Source organism: Bos taurus, chromosome 16 (genome assembly GCF_002263795.3).
Source record: "Bos taurus isolate L1 Dominette 01449 registration number 42190680 breed Hereford chromosome 16, ARS-UCD2.0, whole genome shotgun sequence".
NCBI lineage: Eukaryota > Metazoa > Chordata > Mammalia > Artiodactyla > Bovidae > Bos > Bos taurus.
In genome coordinates, this window is record NC_037343.1 from 72,929,811 (window position 1) to 72,949,259 (window position 19,449).

At 46.8% G+C, this 19,449-nt stretch overlaps 1 protein-coding gene across 8 annotated transcripts in view; it reads right to left on the reverse strand.

Annotated features, from left to right (window-relative positions):
* The window catches only part of HHAT (hedgehog acyltransferase), a 376,524-nt gene that overhangs the window by 293,591 nt on the left and 63,484 nt on the right, over positions 1-19,449 (reverse strand). For 6 of the 8 annotated variants that reach the window (XR_003029814.2, XR_003029815.2, XM_024976884.2 and 3 more), the window contains 2 exons: positions 8,814-9,008; positions 5,703-5,918 (listed from right to left, as the gene is read on the reverse strand). Coding sequence is in view for 6 of the 8 variants with exons in the window: in XM_024976884.2 (XP_024832652.1) it covers positions 5,703-5,918; positions 8,814-9,008 (411 nt within the window). In the remaining 2 variants the exon portion in view is untranslated. The remainder of the gene's footprint in view (positions 1-5,702; positions 5,919-8,813; positions 9,009-19,449) is intronic. The other 2 variants (XM_024976889.2, XM_024976890.2) reach the window with 2 other exon arrangements.

Consider the following 19,449-nt stretch of genomic DNA (forward strand, 5'->3'; position numbering starts at 1 on the left):
GGTCTTTTCCAGTAAGTCAGCTCTTCGCATCAGGTGGCCAAAGTATTGCAGTTTCAGCTTCAACTTCAGTCCTTCCAATGAGCACCCAGGACTGATCTCCTTTAGGATGGACTGGTTGGATCTCCTTGCAGTCCAAGGGACTCTCAAGAGTCTTCTCCAACACCACAGGTCAAAAGCTTCAATTCTTCGGTGCTTAGCTTTCTTTACAGTCCAACTCTCACATCCATACATGACCATTGGAAAAATCAAAGCCTTGACTAGACGGACCTTTGTCAGCAAAGTAACGTCTCTGCTTTTTAATATGCTATCTAGGTTGGTCATAACTTTCCGTCCAAGGAGTAAGTGTCTTTTAATTTCATGGCTGCAATCACCATCTGCAGTGATTTGTGAGCCCAGAAAAATACAGTCAGCCACTGTTTCCACTGTTTCCCCACCTCATTTCCCATAAAGTGATGGGACCGGATGCCATGATCTTCGTTTTCTGAATGTTGAGCTTTAAGCCAACTTTTTCACTCTCCTCTTTCACTTTCATCAAGAGGCTCTTTAGTTCCCCTTCACTTTCTGCCATAAGGGTGGTGTCATCTGCATATCTGAGGTTATTGATCTTTCTCCCGGCAATCTTGATTTCAGCTTGTGCTTCCTCCAGCCCAGCATTTATAAGGATAGACCGAAGAAACAAGTGGGCTGCTTGGACCGGCAGGGCAGGATTAATAACCCAGGGAGCTGACAGACAGGCCTCGTAGTGGGTGTCACAACACCAGCAGATCTCTGCATCCACCAGCAGAATTTTAAAGTTGAAACAGAGGCCTGTTCTGGGTTTAGTCACGTAGGGAGTTCAGCTGGTCTGAACGACACCTTCCTCTCTCAAGGTCAAACCTATGCCCCAGAAATGGCTCCCAGCCTGAGAATGGTGGGCAGAAAGTACATTCCAAGGGCAGGGGAGGGGTCAGGAGCCTCTGACTGCCCAGGTCCAGACTGAGGGTCAACCAGTCATCCCAGCCTTTCAGTGACCTCCTCCAACAACATACTCCAGAAATGACGCTCAGTTTTGGATAACAGTAACGACAATAACAGGGTGTACAACACGTCAAGCCACATTATCTAGACGAAATCATTTAGTCCTTACAACAATTCTATCTAGGGGGTATTATTATTTTTTCCATCATACTGATAAAAGGAAATGCAGTCACAAATAAGGTGAGTAACTCACCAAATGCTCTCAAGCCAAAGCAGAGCAGGGATTCAAACCCTGTAACTAAAGGGCTGGGCTCAGGAGTTTTGCTCTTAACCATCAACCACGTTCCCTATTTAAGCACTGTCTTCCCCTCAGGGCTTCCCTCATAGCTCAGTTGGTAAAGAATCCGCCTGCAACACAGGAGATCCTGGTTCGATTCCTGGGTTGGGACAATCCTCTGGAGAAGGGATAGGCTACCCACTCCAGTAATCTTGGGCTTCCCTGGTAGCTCAGCTAGTGAAGAATCCACCTGCACTGTAGGAGACCTGGGCTCAATCCCTGGGTTGGAAAGATCCCCTGGAGAAGGGAAAGGCTACCCACTCCAGTATTCTTGCCTGGAGAATTCCATGGACTGTATAGTCCATGGGCTCGCAAAGAGTCGGACACGACTGAGTGACTTTCACTTTCACTTTCTTCCCCTTGGGGCAGAAGCGCAAGGAAAGTCCCCCCCAGTGCCCCCCAACACACACAGCAGCTCCTCACTGCACGAGTCAGCCTGCTCAGAGTAGGATGGGGTGGCCCCAGGCTCCAAGCTCAGCAAATAAACAGCATTTCCTGCCTTTCCCTAGACCTCCCCCACACTGTCCCCCACCTTACCCCTGGCTCGTTTTCTGAGTTCCACAGACCCCTGGGAGAAACACAAACGAGGCCCATATTTCTCCAACTCCAAACGCCATCAGAGATGACCTTTGAGTTAACACTGGGGCCTGTTGACAGGCCCAGTTTTCCCTGTTGGTGATTGATGTGTACATATATCACATGCCATGTATTACAGAGGCTCCTCTTCTATGCTTGTTTCATCTTGGGTATGTAAATTTACACACTAAAGGAAAAAAAAAAAAATGAGCGAAAGAAGTCTCAGGTGGACCTACTGCTACTGCTGCTAAGTCGCTTCAGTCATGTCCGACTCTGTGCGACCCCATAGACGGCAGCCCACCAGGCTCCCCCGTCCCTGGGATTCTCCAGAACACTGGAGTGGGTTGCCATTTCCTTCTCCAATGCATGAAAGTGAAAAGTGAAAGTGAAGTCGCTCAGTCGTGTCTGACTCTTAGCGACCCCATGGACTGCAGCCTACCAGGCTCCTCCATCCATGGGATTTTCCAGGGAAGAGTACTGGAGAGGGGTGTCATCGCCTTCTCCGAAAGAAGTCTCGGGTGGACCTACGGCTCTCATTTTAACCACTGTGGTTTGCGGGGTGGGTGGGTTTCCACAGTGAGGCTCTGCTGCCCCCTGGTGGCAAGTCTCCTCCTGTTCTTCAGAGTCTGGGCACGCTGGCCTGAGAGACTAAGGACCAAAATTTCAACTCTACCGTCTCCTGTGACGTTCACTCATTCGCGCGAGCACTTGTTCAGAGCATACCTTGATTACAAGCTCTGCCGGCCAGCTTTTCTCCATCCCCTCCCAGTCTTTCCCCTCCCGGCGTCTCTGATGGAATCCTTTCACTCTATGAGGTCAGCTCCTTAGTAGTTTAACTGCTCTCCTTTTAGACCCGTTTTTCTCATAGGAGTTGAGTGCCCATAAACACCCCCAGCAACCACAGAAATCGCTTGTCTTTTTATTGCCCTGTACCTTATTAAACATCTTGCCATTTCTAAGCTGACTTTTCCAGGAATCCTCCCAGATTACAAAGAAAGGCTTCAATTTGCCTCTTTGCGTTTCTGCTTTCTGCAACTGCTACCATTTAGAAAGGGGTAAAAAAAGAGAAAGAATAGACAGAGGTGCAGCCCAGAGTCTCCATACCTGAGTCCCTATTGGCAGAAACTCGAGAGAATGAGAGCCTGTGGCTAAGGATTCAGGTGAGCGATGCTCTCAGAGCTCGTCTCTATGTGACAGATTCAGGACCCTGCAACCCACCTCTCAAATTCCCTTAAGACTCTACAGGGGACAGTCAGAAAGGAGGAGACAAGAACTAAAAAGAATGGTGATCTGCCAAACAGAGAAGTGATCCCACAGGGATAAGCTCCTTAATGGATAAGAGGCGGTTTGGAAAATAATTTGTTTCCTCTTAATGGGTTTAGTCTATGTTTCTCTGAGAAAGATTATCTGGCTTCAAGGAAGGGTGGGGGTGTGCTGTGGGTATTTAGTCCAAAAGCTATTGACTGCAATGTTAAAATTTAAAACTTACAATGGCCGTGCCGTGCATGCACACTCAGTCGCTTCTGACTCTCTGCGACCCCATATACTGCAGCCCCCAGGCTCCTCTGTCCGTGGGATTTCCCAGGCAAGAATCCTGGAGTGGGTTGCTGTTTCCTTCTCCAACAAGGAAGTTGTTAAAGAGACATAATGTGGATGAACTGAACCCACCCTACACTGGGCCTACCCCACCCCGATCCTCTAAGGAGGGCCCCCACCTCCAGAGAAGAAGTTCCTCTTCTGAAAAAACTTAGGAAAGTGATTCTCCACCTCGCAGCATCAGGACCACACTCTGGAGCCCCGCTCCCAGGGTTCTGATTCAGTAGGTCTGGGGCAGGGCCTGAGAATCTGCACGTCTGACGAGTTCCCACGTGAGGCTGCAGCCACGGGTCCAGGGACCCCACTTTAAGAGTCACTGAGTCGGTAGCCATTGAAAAGAGTGAAATAGACCACGTGCAGCGACACGGATGGGCCTAGAGACGGTCACACGGAGTGAAGTAAGTCAGACAGAGAAGGAAAATTATCATATGACATCCCTTCCATGTGGAATCTAAAAAGATATGATACAAATGAACTTACAAAACAGAAAGAGACTCACAGACTTAGAAAACAAACTTACGGTTGCTGGGGGAAAAGGAATAGTTGGGAACTTTGGGAAGGTCATGTACACACTGCTGTATTCAAAATGGATAACCAGCCAGGGCCTGTTGCATAGCACATGAAATGCTGCTCAGTGTTGCACGGCAGCCTGGATGGGAGACGGATGTGGGGAGAATGGCATGTGTGTGCATGGCTGAGTCTCTTCACTGTCTACCTGAAACTACCAGAGCATTGTTAATCAGCTATACCCCAAAACAAAATAAAAAGTTTAAAGTTTGAAAAAAAAAAGAATCACTGAGTTGGAAGATCAGCTGCCATCACTAAACCACCCCTGGCTTTTACACAACAACTTTAACCGTGATTTTCAAACATGGATTTTAAATTCCTCCATGGCAAAAGAATGCTCCCAGGTAACCCAAATTGAAGTATGAGAAACCATATGCTAAACATATCAATACATCCACCTAGAATATCAATTTCCCTTAAACATTTGCGGAGAGGGAAAAAGTTTAATGATTTAACTGGCAATTTTTAAGCATTAAGTTATTGTTTAATGCAGAAATGTAATGTTTTGAATACAATGTGAAATTTTTAAGGCAAAATAAGGGATTTCTAAGCATCCTCCTATTTGTGCAGGGGGCACCTTGTGGGGTGTCCCCTCCAGAAGTGTGAAACAGTGCTGCTGGCCCTGCTCTTCAACGTGTCCAGGCCCCCCGTGTGTGCATGTGTACACACGTGTGTGCCTACACACATACGTGCAAGCACTTACTATTCTCACCTCCATGAGGATTCTTTCGTTGGGGGGTGGGGGCAGGAATATTCTTGGAGAAACCCTGTTTTTAGGCATCACTGATTACTCATACTTTGGGTGCATTAACCTAGTACACAGCTTCCACGAGGCTGGCTGCGGAACGAGGGAAGGAATCCAAAGCAGGAGGGGAAATGAGGTGGGAATGATGAAGGCAGCTTGCTGTGAGCCTCGGACAAGACTGCTGTCCAGGAGGCAGGCGCCGTCCTGGGCAGAAAGAGACACCCAGACCTGAAGACACACCACTGCACGGCCTTCAAACCCCCTTCAACCCCACTCTGTCATCCCACCCAGGTTCCCCTGAACAATCCCCCAGCCACGGAAGAGCTACTTCATAAGGAGTCTGTGAAAATAAAAGGGCACCAACTATTTGCCAACCAACCGCTTAGTCAGTGTCTCCTTCCATTTTCCCAGTAAGTCCATGAAAACCCGGTTTTCTTTCTCTGGGGCTGGCCTGCCTGGGATGCCCACCCCAGGTTCCTGGTGGTGCCCAGTAATTACTTCTGGCTGCCACAGTCCACTGGGAATCTGGGTGGGGGGCCCTACAGCCCACATACACAAGAGACACGGTGACCTTCATTCGAAGGCTTATTTCCGCACAGTATTTCACTTCTTATCAGAATACCAAGTATGGGCTTCCTGGTGGCTCCACAGTAAAGAATCCACCTGCCAATGCAGAAGACATGGGTTCAATCCCTGGGTCAGAAGATCCTCTGGAGAAGGAAATGGCAACCCACTCCAGGATTCTTGCCCGGAGAATCCCACGGACAGAGGAGCCTGGTGGGCTACCGTCCATGGGGTTGCAAAGAGTCAGACACGACTGAGCGACTCAACAAAAACAGTATGAAAAGACTCACGAGTGATCACATAAACAAGGACAGAAGCATCACGGGCAGGAACGCCCATGCAATCCTCGAAAGGCTCTACCTGCGCGATGAACTCCGGGAAGCTGAGGACGGGCCCGTTGTGGAAGACTGGGTAGTAGAAGACGTAGGCGAGCATCCAGGGGAGGGAGTAGAAGGGCCGCTCGGCCGGCGGGGGCTGCCAGCACAGCTCCAGGCTGAAGCTGGTGTAGTACAGACAGCGCACGGTCAGCGTGAACTGCAGCAAGTAGTACTCGTTCTCGGTCTTGTACCACCCTCTCTGCGAAGTCACAAGGAGAGAACAACCCTTGAGTGTCAAGCACAGCCATCCAATCTCCGGGGGAGGAGATCTCTTCCACAGGCAGAGCGGCTGTCCCACCCCGGGAGCCGAGAACCACCGAGCAGCTGGTTAACGTCATGCATCATCAGAGAAAGCAGTTAACGAGCAACGAGCAGAAGAGTGTCCCTAACATCGGCCATCGGCTTCGCGTTAAGCCTGATGCAACAGAGGACGAGGGTTTTCCCAGATACGCATCCGTGAGACACACCAGTGCATAGCACGGAGATTAGCTACATCCAAGGGGTACTCTGACCCCCTCCACAACTCTGAAGACACGGAGAGACCTATCCAGACAGATCTTGGGACTCTGGGGGCTCAGCTCCAGATCCCCGCAATAAAGGGAACCTTGCTATAAAATGAGTCGCACAGTTTGCTTGGTTTCCCATTTGTACATAAAAGCTAGGTTTACACTATATTACAGCTTACTACAGGGGTCCCCAACCCCTAGGCCACAGCCCACTGTTGGTCCTTGGGCAGGAACCGGGCCCACAGCAGGAGGGGAAGGGCAGGTGAGTTAGCGAAGCTTCACGTGTATTTAAAGCCACTTCCCACGGCTCCTGTTACCACCTGAGCCCCGCCTGCTGTCAGACCAGCGGCATTAGGTAATCACAGGAGCGCGAGCCCTACTGCGAAGTGTGCGTGCCAGGGTCCGAGGCTGCACACTCCTCGTGAGAATCTGACGCCCGATGATCTGAGGTGGAGCTGAGCTGGTGACGCCAGTGCTGGGGAGTGCGCAGGAATAAAGTACACAAGAATGGTGTGCCGGGAAACCAATTTGTTAGAAGAGTAATCCCCACGAAGCACAATAAAATGATGTGTGTCTGTAAATGTCACGTGGGATTTATGTCTTCAACAGATTTTTCCTCTGGCTCTCTGTCATTAATTTGGCTTCACATGTAGCGGAGGACTATTTTCCAAACAAGCTTTAGAGACACATCATCAAAAGAAATAGTCCCTGCCCTCAATGAACCTGAATTCTCACACAGGAAACAGGTATACAAGACAGCATGAAATAAGAAATAACAAGTATGTACAAAACTAGGTGAAGAACAAAAGACTAAAAGCAACTGTGATGAAATCTTGATACTACTAAGGGAGTAAAATTATGGATCATTGTATAATCTATTTTTCTACATTTTCCATATTTTCTAAAATATATACGTATTGTTTTTTAATGAGAAAACCAGGTGATGAAAATAGATACAAAAGATAGAATTGGGACAAAGGACAGAGTAGTTCATTTGACCCATGAGAGCCTTTCAAGGCTTTACACAGAAAAATCAAGCACTGAACAGAGTTTCTACTCCATGTCCAGGACTTCAGCAGACACCAAGAAAAATCAAGAAAACTGCACGTGTGAAAGTATGGAAACCCAGCGCAACTAGTTGCTGGTCATTCGCTCCCTCCTCTTTGGCAACAGTTTTCACATCACCAACATACATAATTTATTCACCACTGACGCCCATAACTGATGCTAGTGGCCCCAAATAAACGATCACTACAATCGGAGACTGTTTTGAATACTTGCCAGATCCCCCAAAAGTTAGATGTGGATTTGTTTTTATTTTTATTGCAAATCTAATTTTAAGCACACTTATTTAAATAATCAGGTAGCTTAATCATTCTGGGAAGTTAAGTATCTTTTGTTAGGAGAGAGCTGCCACCTGACCTACTCACGCCAGTCCACTGGTGAGAGTGAAAAAAAATTAAGAGAGCCTAACAACAGCAAATGCCAACCCACTCCAGTATTCTTGCCTGGAGAATCCCAGGGACGGGGGAGCCTGGTGGGCTGTCGTCTGTGGGGTCGCACAGAGTCGGACACGACTGAAGCGACTTAGCAGCAGTAGCAGCAACAGCAGCAAAAAAAAAAAAAAAAACATCTTGAATTTTCAAAATGCTACCATTTTTACAAAATTGCTTAACACATTATCTTGTTAGGTCCTCAGAACAACTCCATGAGGAAGGCAGAGCAGCTCGTACCTTCATTTTCCAAACGATGAAATTGAGACTCAGGTTAAATACTGCCTCCGGTTTCAAGAGGACACACAGTGAATAGAAGAGATTAGAAAACCACCCGCTCATTCTTCCTGGTGTGTCCTTCCCCATGTCTGTGCCAGTGCAGGGCTCACCAGTTCTAACTGCCATCATATGAATCAATAAATGAGTGAATGAGTAAACAAATGGACAGAAGTTAAAATGCCACAGGAACACATGGTTAAAGGAAGAATATCAGAAGCTCCCCAAGATTTTCTGTGCAAGGAAAATACTTAAACCTTATCTGTTTCAGGGACCACCGTGGGCTTCTGATGAAGTAAAGATGTGAGAATTCCCTATAAACTGTGCAGCAGTTTACAGATGATTTTTTATTAAAAGCATAGGGGATTATTCCTGGAGGAGAAAATGGCAACCCACTCCAGTATTCTTGCCTGGGAAATCCCACGGACAGAGGAGCCTGATGGGCTACAGTCCATGGGGTCAAGAAACAGTCGGTCGTGACTTAGCAACTAAACAACATGGGGATTATTGCTTTCTTTTGCTTTTGTTCCTGTGATGTCTGGCACCATCCATGCTGACCCAAACTGGGAGAAAAGGTACAGGGTGGGCCTGGACAGCCTCCCAGGGCTGAAGTGTGTTAGTCCCTCAGTCTGGAGGGCTAAGACAAAGTCAGATACAAAGGATCGCAGGATGCAACACCCTCTGCTGCCACGAGGGGGAGACCCATCCCAGTTCTTGGATCGACTCTTATCTGAAAACAAAGGCATCTACCTGGATATTGGCATTGCAAAACAGGTTTTCTCCTTCCCATTGGTATTAAAAAAAAACAGAGACTCTTACCTTAACTTCCTCCACATCTTGCAGTCTCAGTGTAGAGAGCAGAGAGAGAGAACACAGCCATGATAGGAACTGAGACCGGAACTGAGCAACACAGAAGGAGATAGTGGCGTGAATAAGAACCATGGCGGTGCCCTGGGTCCCCAGCACACAGCGGCAGGCCCACATCCCGTAGACTGCGAGGATCCAGGGTTTGTGCTGCAGACAGAGAAGGACCCAGAGAGAGAGAGAGAGAGAAAAGAGAAAGTAAGCTAACAGCCTTTGCCATTGAAGGTTCTGTTTTGTGACCCTTTAACCAAACTCATTGTCCTGGGGATTTAGTGTTAACACGGATGAAGAGGATTCAGAAGGACCTTCCACATTAACCCCAGATAGCAGTCCCCAACCTTTTGGCCACCAGTGGAGACAATTTTTCCATGGACCAGAGTTGGGGTGTGTGGGTGGTTTCAGGATGATTCATGCACGTTACATGTATTGTACACTTTATTTCCGTCAATCACATCAGCTCTACCACAGACCATCAGGCATTAGATCCTGGAGGCTGGGGACCCCTGCCCCAAAGTGATGGCTGCCCACCCCCAGGTCCTCAGAACTTCACCAGATTCACCCAGAAGCAAGGAGCTGCTTTCCTGCCTTCAGCCACAGCCGCAGGCCAGTGGATCCCACAACAATAAGACACATAGCTGACAGTCCAACAGATATTATGGAAGCCAGAAGACAGCCGGAAAAGCTGCCAGCCTGGCACACCAGCCACTACCCACACTATTCTGCGAAAGTGAAGGTGAGAGGAAGCACTGGTGTGCATTTCTTCGGAGTCTTATTTAGAAACTGGGCCATCCAAACCACAAAAGGTTTCCTAAAGTCTAAACCACAGACTTAAAAGTAAATATCTAATTACATTTTTTTCATTAGCATATTATTCAGTCAAATTTAGGTCACAGAAAAAGTACCTGCTTTCAGTGGGTGAGATTGAGGCCTTTGTCTAGTAAATCTGATTGATACATCTATTACTACCTTAGGAGAGAATTTTTCTATTTCAAGTTTTATAGTTATTGACATTGAATAACTAGATAAATTAACATGGTTTTTTTTTTTTTTTTTCCCTCAGAGATTGAACTTATGGTGAGGGGGAGGATGGGGAAAGGGATAGATGGGGAGTTTGGGATGGACACACTGCTGTATTTTAAACAGATAACCAACAAGGACCTACTGTATAGCAAATGGTACTGTGTTCGGTGTTATGAGGCAGGCTGGATGGGAGGGGAGTTTGGAGGAGAATGGATACATGTACATGTACGGCTGACTCCCTTCACTGTTCACCTGACACTATCGTTAACACTTAACTGGCTACGAAAGTGAAAGTCACTCAGTCGTGTCCGACTCTTGGCGACCCCATGGACTGTATAGTTCTCCAGGCCAGAATACTGGAGGGGGTAGCCTATCCCTTCTTCAGTGGATCTTCCCAACCCAGGAATCAAACCAGGGTCTCCTTTATTGCAGGTGGGTAATTGGCTATATCCCAATACAAAATAAAAAGTTTTAAAAAATTAACATGTCTTTGCTTTTACACTATACTCTTGGTCATATCTGGCTGGTAAATCCTTACTTTAAAAAAACCACAATAATGTTTTAACATTGTTTGAGAGGCAATATATCTTAGTAGTAGAATTATCAAGTTTTGCTGTCTAATTGCCTAAATAAATTCTGATGTCCCCATTAACTAGCTGTTTGACCCTAGATACGTTACTAAATCTCTCTCTTTTAAATCACATATAAAATTTGAATAATGGCATCCACTTCATGAGGCTGTCGTGAGAATTAAGTTAACAGTGTAAAATGCTCACAGCAATGTCTGCGTACACTGCAAATGCTAGCAGCTAGTCCTATAGGAAACATGATGTGTCTGTTTGATGGGCATTCGAAAACAGGATTTCCAGAGACTTCCCTGGTAGTCCAGTGGTTAAGACTTCGACTTCCAATGCAGAGGCTGTGGGTTCGATCCCAGGTCGGGGAGCTAAAATCTCACATGCCTCGTAGCCGAAAAGGCAAAACATCAAACATAAGCAATATTGTAACAAATTCAATAAACACTTTAAAAATTATATATATATATATACATATATATATACACACACACACACACACAAACACACACATACACAGATAGATAGGATTTCCATGAATGCACTGACTTAAAAAGTGAGGACTACTTAAAATTGGGTCTTCTTATGGAAAAAATGATTTATTTAAGGGAAAGACAGATGTGGACTGCAAATTATAAATTCCATCTTTCAATGGTAATGCTTCCAAAATATTGCCGAAGTAGAATTATCTCCCAAATCTATACTCCAGCCCAAGAGAGAACATTTTAAATGAACAACTGGGTCAGCCACTTTGAAGTTCCAAGAAAATCAGAGAAATCTACAGTTCATTTTTACTATTTTTCCATCCTACTACCCACATTAAATAGCACAGAAGTTTGCTTCCAACTTTCCCCTAAAAACTCACCTCTGGACAGAGTTCAATTATAAGGAATAAGGTTGCCAACTGTATTTTAAGTAGCTTTAACAAATTAAGAAAAAGCGGGGGTGTCTTTTTAATCAGGATCTACAACATTCACCGCTTGGAATCCATTCCCATGAGTGCGTGGCTTCGCACACACCTGTAACACAGCTACGTTTTATTAAGTGCTATTTGATCCATTTGGAAAAAGCCTGTTTGTTGGGATTCATTTGGGAACTTAACCACAGACTTAAGCTGTTTCAACTTGGAAAAGCTGCAGGAACCTTCAGGAACTACTAGCAGGGCTGTGCAAACTCCATCTGCTCCAAAGAGTCTGATGAATTCACCTGAGCTCACAAACGCTACTTTGAGGGCTCACAAGGTCATCCTATATTCCCATCTTCTTCCTGTCAGAGTACAGGCAGGCAACATTCAGCACCATTCTCTCTAAGACATCACAGCAAATGCGCTCATGTGAACTTACCTTCTCTGATACCCCTAGTACCCACTCATTGACCCCAATGGGCAAAGGCAACTCCACTATATACATTCACAGTGGTCAGGTGATGAAACAGAACAATGTGAAAAATCTAAAAAGAATTCAGTTCAGCCGCTCAGTCGTGTCTGACTCTTTGCGACCCCATGAATCGCAGCACACCAGGCCTCCCTGTCCATCACCAACGCCCAGAGTTCGCTCAGACTCACGTCCATCGAGTCAGTGATGCCATCCAGCCAAAACCTATATAGGGCTTCCCTGGTGGCTCAGTGGTAAAGAATCTGTCTGCCACTGCAGGGGACACAGGTTCGATCCCTGGTCCGGGAAGCCCGCCTGCCTAGAGTCTGTGTTCTAGGCAGATGCCACTGTAATGAGAAGCCCACACACTGCAAGTGCAAAGTAGCCCCGCCCTCTGCAACTAGAGAAAGCCCACACACAGCAACAGCCATAAGTAATAAATAAAAAAATAAAATATTTTTTTACAAATGTATATAAATTGTGTGTGCTCACTCAGATAGGTCCAACTCTTTGCAACCCCATGTACTGTGGCCCGCCAGTCTCTTTTGTCCATGGGATTCTCTAGGCAAGAATTCTGGAGATACTGGGTTGCCATTCCCTTCTCCAGGGGATCTTCCAAACCCAGGAACTGAACCCACACGTCCTGTGCCTCCCACATTAGCAGGCAGATTCTTTATCACTGTGCCACTTGAGAAGCCCTTACATAAATTAGAACTTCATGGAAATATTGATTTTTCACGCTGTAAAGTGAATGCAACTGGAATCTACACAACTGCAATGAGAATTCCAAAACACCACTAAAATGCTGATACAGCATGACTAGACTTTCATGCCTTGCTCTCTGTCACCAGTGCAGGACAGTCCCCACCATCAATGCAGTCTCAAAGTGGGGGTCCCCAACCGGCCAGTACCGGTCCGTGACCTGATAGAAACTGGGCCACAGATAGATAGGATTTCCATGAATGCACTGATATCTGGGCCACAGATAGATAGGAATTCCATGAATGCACTGACTTGAAAAGCTCACCTCACACAGCAGGAGGTGAGCGGCAGGCGATCCTACCGTCACCCCCAGATGGGACCATCGAGCTGCAGGAAAACAAGTTCAGGGCTCCCACTGACTCTGTGTTAACAGCCAGTAGCATAATTATTACATTATATATCACAATGCAATAATAACAGTAGAAGTAAAGTACACAGTAAAGTAATAATGCACTTGAATCATCCCAAAACCATCCCCCCTCCTCCCACTCCCATCTGTGGAAAAACTGTCTTCCATGAATCCGGTCCCTGGTGCCGAAAAGGTTGGGGACTGCTGCCTTAAGGCACACTTCCTGCAGCCCTATCCCCCACCCCCAGCAACACACACACACACGTGCAAGAAGCAGGGCAGAGAGGGCAAGAAATGGACACAAACCCTTGCCCAGCAGTGAGGCAGCAGCATGGTGGGTCTGCTGCTCTGAGGAGGAGGAGGGCTTCTTCCAAGGGTTTCGAAGACCCTGTACATACTCAAAGGCCTAAAGACAGCCCTGCCCTACCTATTTCTACTCCAAAAGTTCTTACGTATTTATCAAACCTGTGTCCACCTCATAAGTGAAAATGCTTAAATATTAGATTTTGAGCCTCTGACATCAAATATACTAGGAAACTTCTAACTCTTTAAAACTAAAGAAGAAAGTCTGCTATGTTTTATTCCAAAACAATACTTCTGATTCATCTCCTTCTAGAAGGACTTTAAAGACATTTTTCCCAGGTTCCCAGGGCAATCTGGGCAGGTACACACAGGTTTGGTCACACATGTACTTTATGTCAAGCTCAAGGTTTTAAAGTCTGCCTAGAGAATTCCCTGGCAATCCAGAGGTTAGGAACCCACACTTTCCCTGACAAGAGCCCTGGTTCAATCCCTGGTCAGGAAACTAAGATCCCATGAGTCGTGCAGCGCAGCCAAAACAATTAACTAATTAATTAAAAATCTGCCTAAAAGTCAAAACAAACCAATCCATTTAAGAGGTTCAAATGACAATTATGATTGAGAACTTAAAATGAGGCACAAAGAATCATGCTGATCAAGTAACATGTACAAATAAAACACAATCTTAATTTAATGCCAATAAAGGTCCATCTAATCAAAGCTATGGTTTTTCCAGTAGTCATATATGGATGTGAGAGTTGGACAATAAAGAAAGCTGTTGCTGCTGCTGCTGCTGCTAAGTCGCTTCAGTCGCATCCGACTCTGTGCAACCGCATAGACGGCAGCCCATCAGGCTTCCCTGTCCCTGGGATTCTCCAGGCAAGAACACTGGTATGGGTTGCCATTTCCTTCTCCAATGCATGAAAGTGAAAAGTGAAAGTGAAGTCACTCAGTCGTGTCCGACTCTTAGCGACCCCATGGACTGCAGCCTACCAGGCTCCTCCATCCATGGGATTTTCCAGGCAAGAGTACTGGAGTGGGGTGCCACTGCCTTCTCCAAAAGAAAGCTGAGTGCCCAAGAATTGATGCTTTTGAACTGTGGTATTAAGACTCTTGAGAGTCCCTTGGACTCCAAGGAGATCAAACTAGTCAATCCTAAAGGAAATCAACCTTGAATATTCATTGGGAGGATAGATGCTGAAGCTGAAACTCCAATACTTTGGCCACCCCATGCGAAGAACTGACTCACTGGAAAAGACCCCGATGCTGGGAAAGATTGAAGGCAGGAGGAGAAGTGGACAACAGAGGATGAGATGGTTGGATGGCACCACTGACTCAATGGACATGAGTTTGAGTAAGCTCCAGGAGTTGGTGATGGACAGGGAGGCCTGGCGTGCTGCAGTCCATGGGGTTGCAAAAGGTCGACTGAGCGACTGAATTGCATTGAACTGAAATGTGACGTTCCTAACTAAGAGATTAAATTCTAATCAAATATTACTTATACACGATGCTTTTCTTTAACTGAGATTTTTACTGAGATAGGTGCAGATTCACCTGCAGTTAAAAGAAATAATACAGAGAGATCCCATGGATACTTTACCCAATCTCCCCCTATGGTAACACTTTGCAAAACCAAAGTATATCACAACCAGGACGTTGACATTGCTATAACCCACAAGCATTCTGGTTTTCCCAGTTTCACTTTCATTCGAGTGTGTATGTTTAATTCCATACAGTTTCATCACAAATAGATTCACCATCCACCATAGGAAAGACACCAAACCATGCCATCCCCTCAAGCATCTCTTGCACTGCCCCCTTATAACCACACCCACATTGTTCCTGCTCCCTTTCCCCGACATCCCCAACCCTTGGAAGCCACTAATATCGTCTCCATTTCTAAAATATTGTCATTTCAAGTCACAGTATGTAACCTTTGGGACTAGCTTTTTCCATTCAGCATAATTCCCTGAAATCCACCCAAGTTGCAGTGAGTATCAAAGGCTTGCCCCTTTTATTGCTGTGCAGTTTCCATGGGGTGTATGAACCATAGTTTCTTTAACCATTCACCTGTGGTAGGACATCTGGGCTGTGTTCCCGTTTGGGGCTATTGTGAATAAAACTGAAATGAACATACATGTGCAGGGTTTGGTGTAAAACCAAGTGTTCATGCCTCCAGGATAAATGCCCAAGAGTGAGCTTGCTGGGCTGCATGGTTGTTACAAGTTTAGTCCTGTAAGAAACTGTCCAACAATTTCCAAGAGTGGCCATCTTACAGTCCTACCAGCAACATAGAGCTGAAATAGCTCAGTTGGGAGAACATTAGACTGAAAATCTAAAGGTTCAATCCTGGGTTTCCCTTGGACTGCAAGGAGATCAAACCAGTCAGTCCTAAGGAAAATCAATCCTGAATATTCATTGGAAGGACTGATGCTGAAGCCGAACCTCCAATACTTTGGCCACTTGATGAGAAGAGCCGACTCACTGGAAAAGACCCTGATGCTGGGAAAGATGGAAAGCCAGAGGAGAAGGGGATGACAGAGGACAAGATGGTTGGATGGCATCACTGACTCAATTGATATGAATTTGAGCAAGCTCAGGGAGTTGGTGATGAACAGGGGAGTCTGGCGTGCTGTAGTCCACGGGGTTGCAAAGAGTCGGACACACGAATGACCAACTGAACAAAAACCAGCAACATGCTTGCGATCCAGTTTATGCCATTTCCTCACCAGCATTTGGTGGTGTTACTGTTTTATGTCTGAATCATTCTGGTAGTGGCTTTAACTTGCATTTACCATGCTCTTTTAAAGGGGATCAAAGTGTGAGTGACCTGAAACTTGCATCAGTAAGATGGGTTGAGTGAACTTTGCTGGAGCATAGGATGCCAGCCCACCAGAACTATCCTGACCCCTCTAACACTCTTTATTCCAGGTTCTTCAGTTCCTGGTAAAAGACAAAAGGAAGGCAGAAAGAGAAGAAACTTTTTTGAAGTCTAACAAACGATAAGAAGGAAACTGCACTCTATTTTTGTGGCAGTTTGGATAAAGCAAGACTAACCACTATGGCACATTCTGATGGAACTGGGCCAGACTGAAATCGGGGAGCAAACCCGCCCTCTGCTCCTACCGCTCCTTGTGTTAACACCGAACCACTTCTTAAAATGGGGCACAAGTGATTCTCTCTGCATAGGTTCCCTTAACAAAGTAATTTCCTGTCTTGTTCATCATACTATAGTATTAGCCTAGAATCTAACAGGGTACCTAGTTGACAGCAAGTGTTTCAGAAATGCTAGACAAATGAATGGTTAGAATAGCTGGATAGGTGGGTAGATGGATGGATGGGTAGATGGAAAGATGGACATGCTTCTGCAAGTACTGGGAATTAACCTGGCAGTTATGACTGAGAACAAGAAATAAGCACCAAACTGCGGGGCTTTTTAGTCACTAATGTGAAAACTGGCTGATTGCCAAAGTGTCTGCTTGTATCACTTAACCCCTTATGAACCAAGACCACTTTGCTGTTGCAAATAAGGTACAAAGGGGTTGTTCCACATCTCGCTGCCTACTTCCAGTTTTCACTTACCAAGGTCTCTTACAAATCATGTGTTGAGGGAAGCCTCAAATAGCGCTCAGCTGAGAGAGCACAGGCACCCACCTATGAATGCAGACTCGTTGATAGAACCTGAGTCCTCGCACGCCAGGGAAGGCTTCAGAGAGACAGACAAATTCAACTGGCACATTTCAAAGGCCGAAATCAGCACCTGAGAAAAGACCACGGGCTTGTGGCCTTTGCTTTGCAAATCTAGTCTCCAAATCTTCCTCGTGGGGAGCCAGGACTCAGCCACAGAAAGAGCTGGGCTGGCCATGCCCCCCTCATGCCATCTCTCCTTCCTGCCTGCTTTAGCTTGCTCTCAGCTGGGGGCACTCAGGCAGGGTGTGCCTGAGTGGTTTCCCTCATTAGCTCACCTCCACGGGGAGGAACGAAACCGGAAAGCCATGGTGAAGACTCCTGTTGGCAACTGGACCAGACTTTGCTGTGCACTAATTCTCTTTGTACATCTGCCCAGAAACCACTCAGCGGGCATTATTTGAGAAATAAATAACAGAAGTCACTCAACAATGCTTATGCACAGCATAATTTATTACACACTACATAATCAACTGCAGATGCTACCAATATATATATGTCAATATATGAGATATATCCTCATATGAATATGTGTGTGTGTGTGTGTGTGTACGCCCACACAAACAGGAAAAAAACCCAAAGCCATCCCAGAGTCCAGATAACTGCATTCTAGCCTGCTTTTCCTGAGGGCAAAGGCCAGTGGGCCCAAACCAAGTCAATCTCACCCCTCCTAAGAGAGGCCCTGATGGAGGAGGAGCAGTCTGGCTCCAAGAAACCCATTAGTGTGTGAGATTCCTATTAGGTGTGTGGTTTTGACAATATGCTGGAAAGGAGCACCACAGCTTTCCAGAGGTGAGCTTCCTCATCTAGGCCAACGCCACAGGACCACGCTCTTCAGGCCTGAAGCTGATGAGCTCAGCTGGTCGGGGCTCAGCGCTAACGACGTGGGTTCTGCCGGTCAGAGGTCGAGTGAGAAGGCACCCTGTGGTCAGCCAGGGCACCCAGCCTTCTCCAAAAGCTCATGCAGGGGTATTTTTGGCTCTGAGAGCAGAGAACACTATGCCTCAGGTGGTGAGGGTGTTCAAGAAAGGAGGCCACTGTCTGGCCCACCCTACACATGCTCCAAGCATAACAAACCCACGGCCAAAGCTCAGAGCCGTTTCTCAGCCTCCCCTCCCAGCGCGCTGTCCCTGAGCCAGTCTTGCCAAAACCCAACGAGAGAGCCCGACCCAGAGAAAAGGCGTTTAACCTTGGCCGGGGAGCTCAGTGGAAAGTTTTTATTACTTGTCATGGCAAAAAAAAAAAAAAGGAGAAGAAAAAGAAAATCATGCTTTTGAAAATAACCTCTTCTTTGAGGCCAGCAAAAAGAGAGATGGGACGAGACAGCAGACGGAGCCCAGAAGCATCCTTTAGGGTCGGAACCACGAGTAGTGGTAATGCCTGTCTCTATAGCATCATCCACAGTTCATGATGCCCCTGAGAAGAGGAGACAAAAGCTAAGTGCAGCCCAAATCTTCCACCCTGAATAAGTACCAAAAACAGCCACGCAAATTAAGGCCATCTGGGACGCTCAGTCCAGGTGGTGGGGCCAGAGCTGAGGTTCATATTACATAAGGACCAAGTGGACACGGACAAAGAGAGCAGTGTGCTCCAGCCTCACAGAACCCTGCCCACCAGCTGTCACACAAATCAAACCTGTGGTCACAGAGGGATGGGACAGACACATACACACACACAGATGACTCAGTGCGAACTCTGCCTCATTCCAAGAAAACTGCAAACAAAACCGCCTACTGAGTTTGCCTAAGATGTGCGCTGCAGATAAAAGGACAAGGCCCACCTGTCCTCCCAGGCCTGTAAGGAGATGCAGGAGGCTGAAATAAGCAGATGGCTCCACCCTCTTCAAGCCACCACCTGACATCCCCAGGTAGATGTGGCCCACTCCTCCCAGGAGGCATCTCCGGTGTCACTTTCTCAGCTCCTGGTCTGTGTCCCCCTGTCCTTTTTCCCACAAGCCAGCACAAGCCTGAAACAGGGTCAGAGAAAGCCACGCGGGAGAGGAACACAGGTACGGCTGAAGAGACAGCCTCTGCCCTCTGGGGTTTCAGAATCTCAGACAGATGCCTCCTTTCTAAACACCGCGGAGGGAACTGCTCCCAGGAGCCCACGCAGACCGCAGTCACGGCACACAGCGAACGCCAGCAGGCCCCCGCGGCAGCCACCTCTTCACTGCCTGTCGTCATATGCTAGCACAACCTTGAGACCTATTAGACCCTCACCACTACCCCAGGAAGCAAGCGGTACCATCCCAGATGCACAAAATGAGGCGAAAGACTCCGAGATATTAACTAACTGGCTTTTAAGATTGCATTGCTTGAAAGTGACAAAGCTGGGTTTCAGCCAGGAGCTCTGAGCCATCCTGAATAGGGCCTCCTAACAGTAAGAGCCACAAGCAAATTAACCAGAGGAACATCTATATCCTAAACTAGGTAGTTTTCTGATGGTGGTGAGTACAAAACAGGAGCTGAAAATGGAGCGAATTTGGAGAGGAGGAGGCCCATCCGGCCACAAATAGACGGTTCATC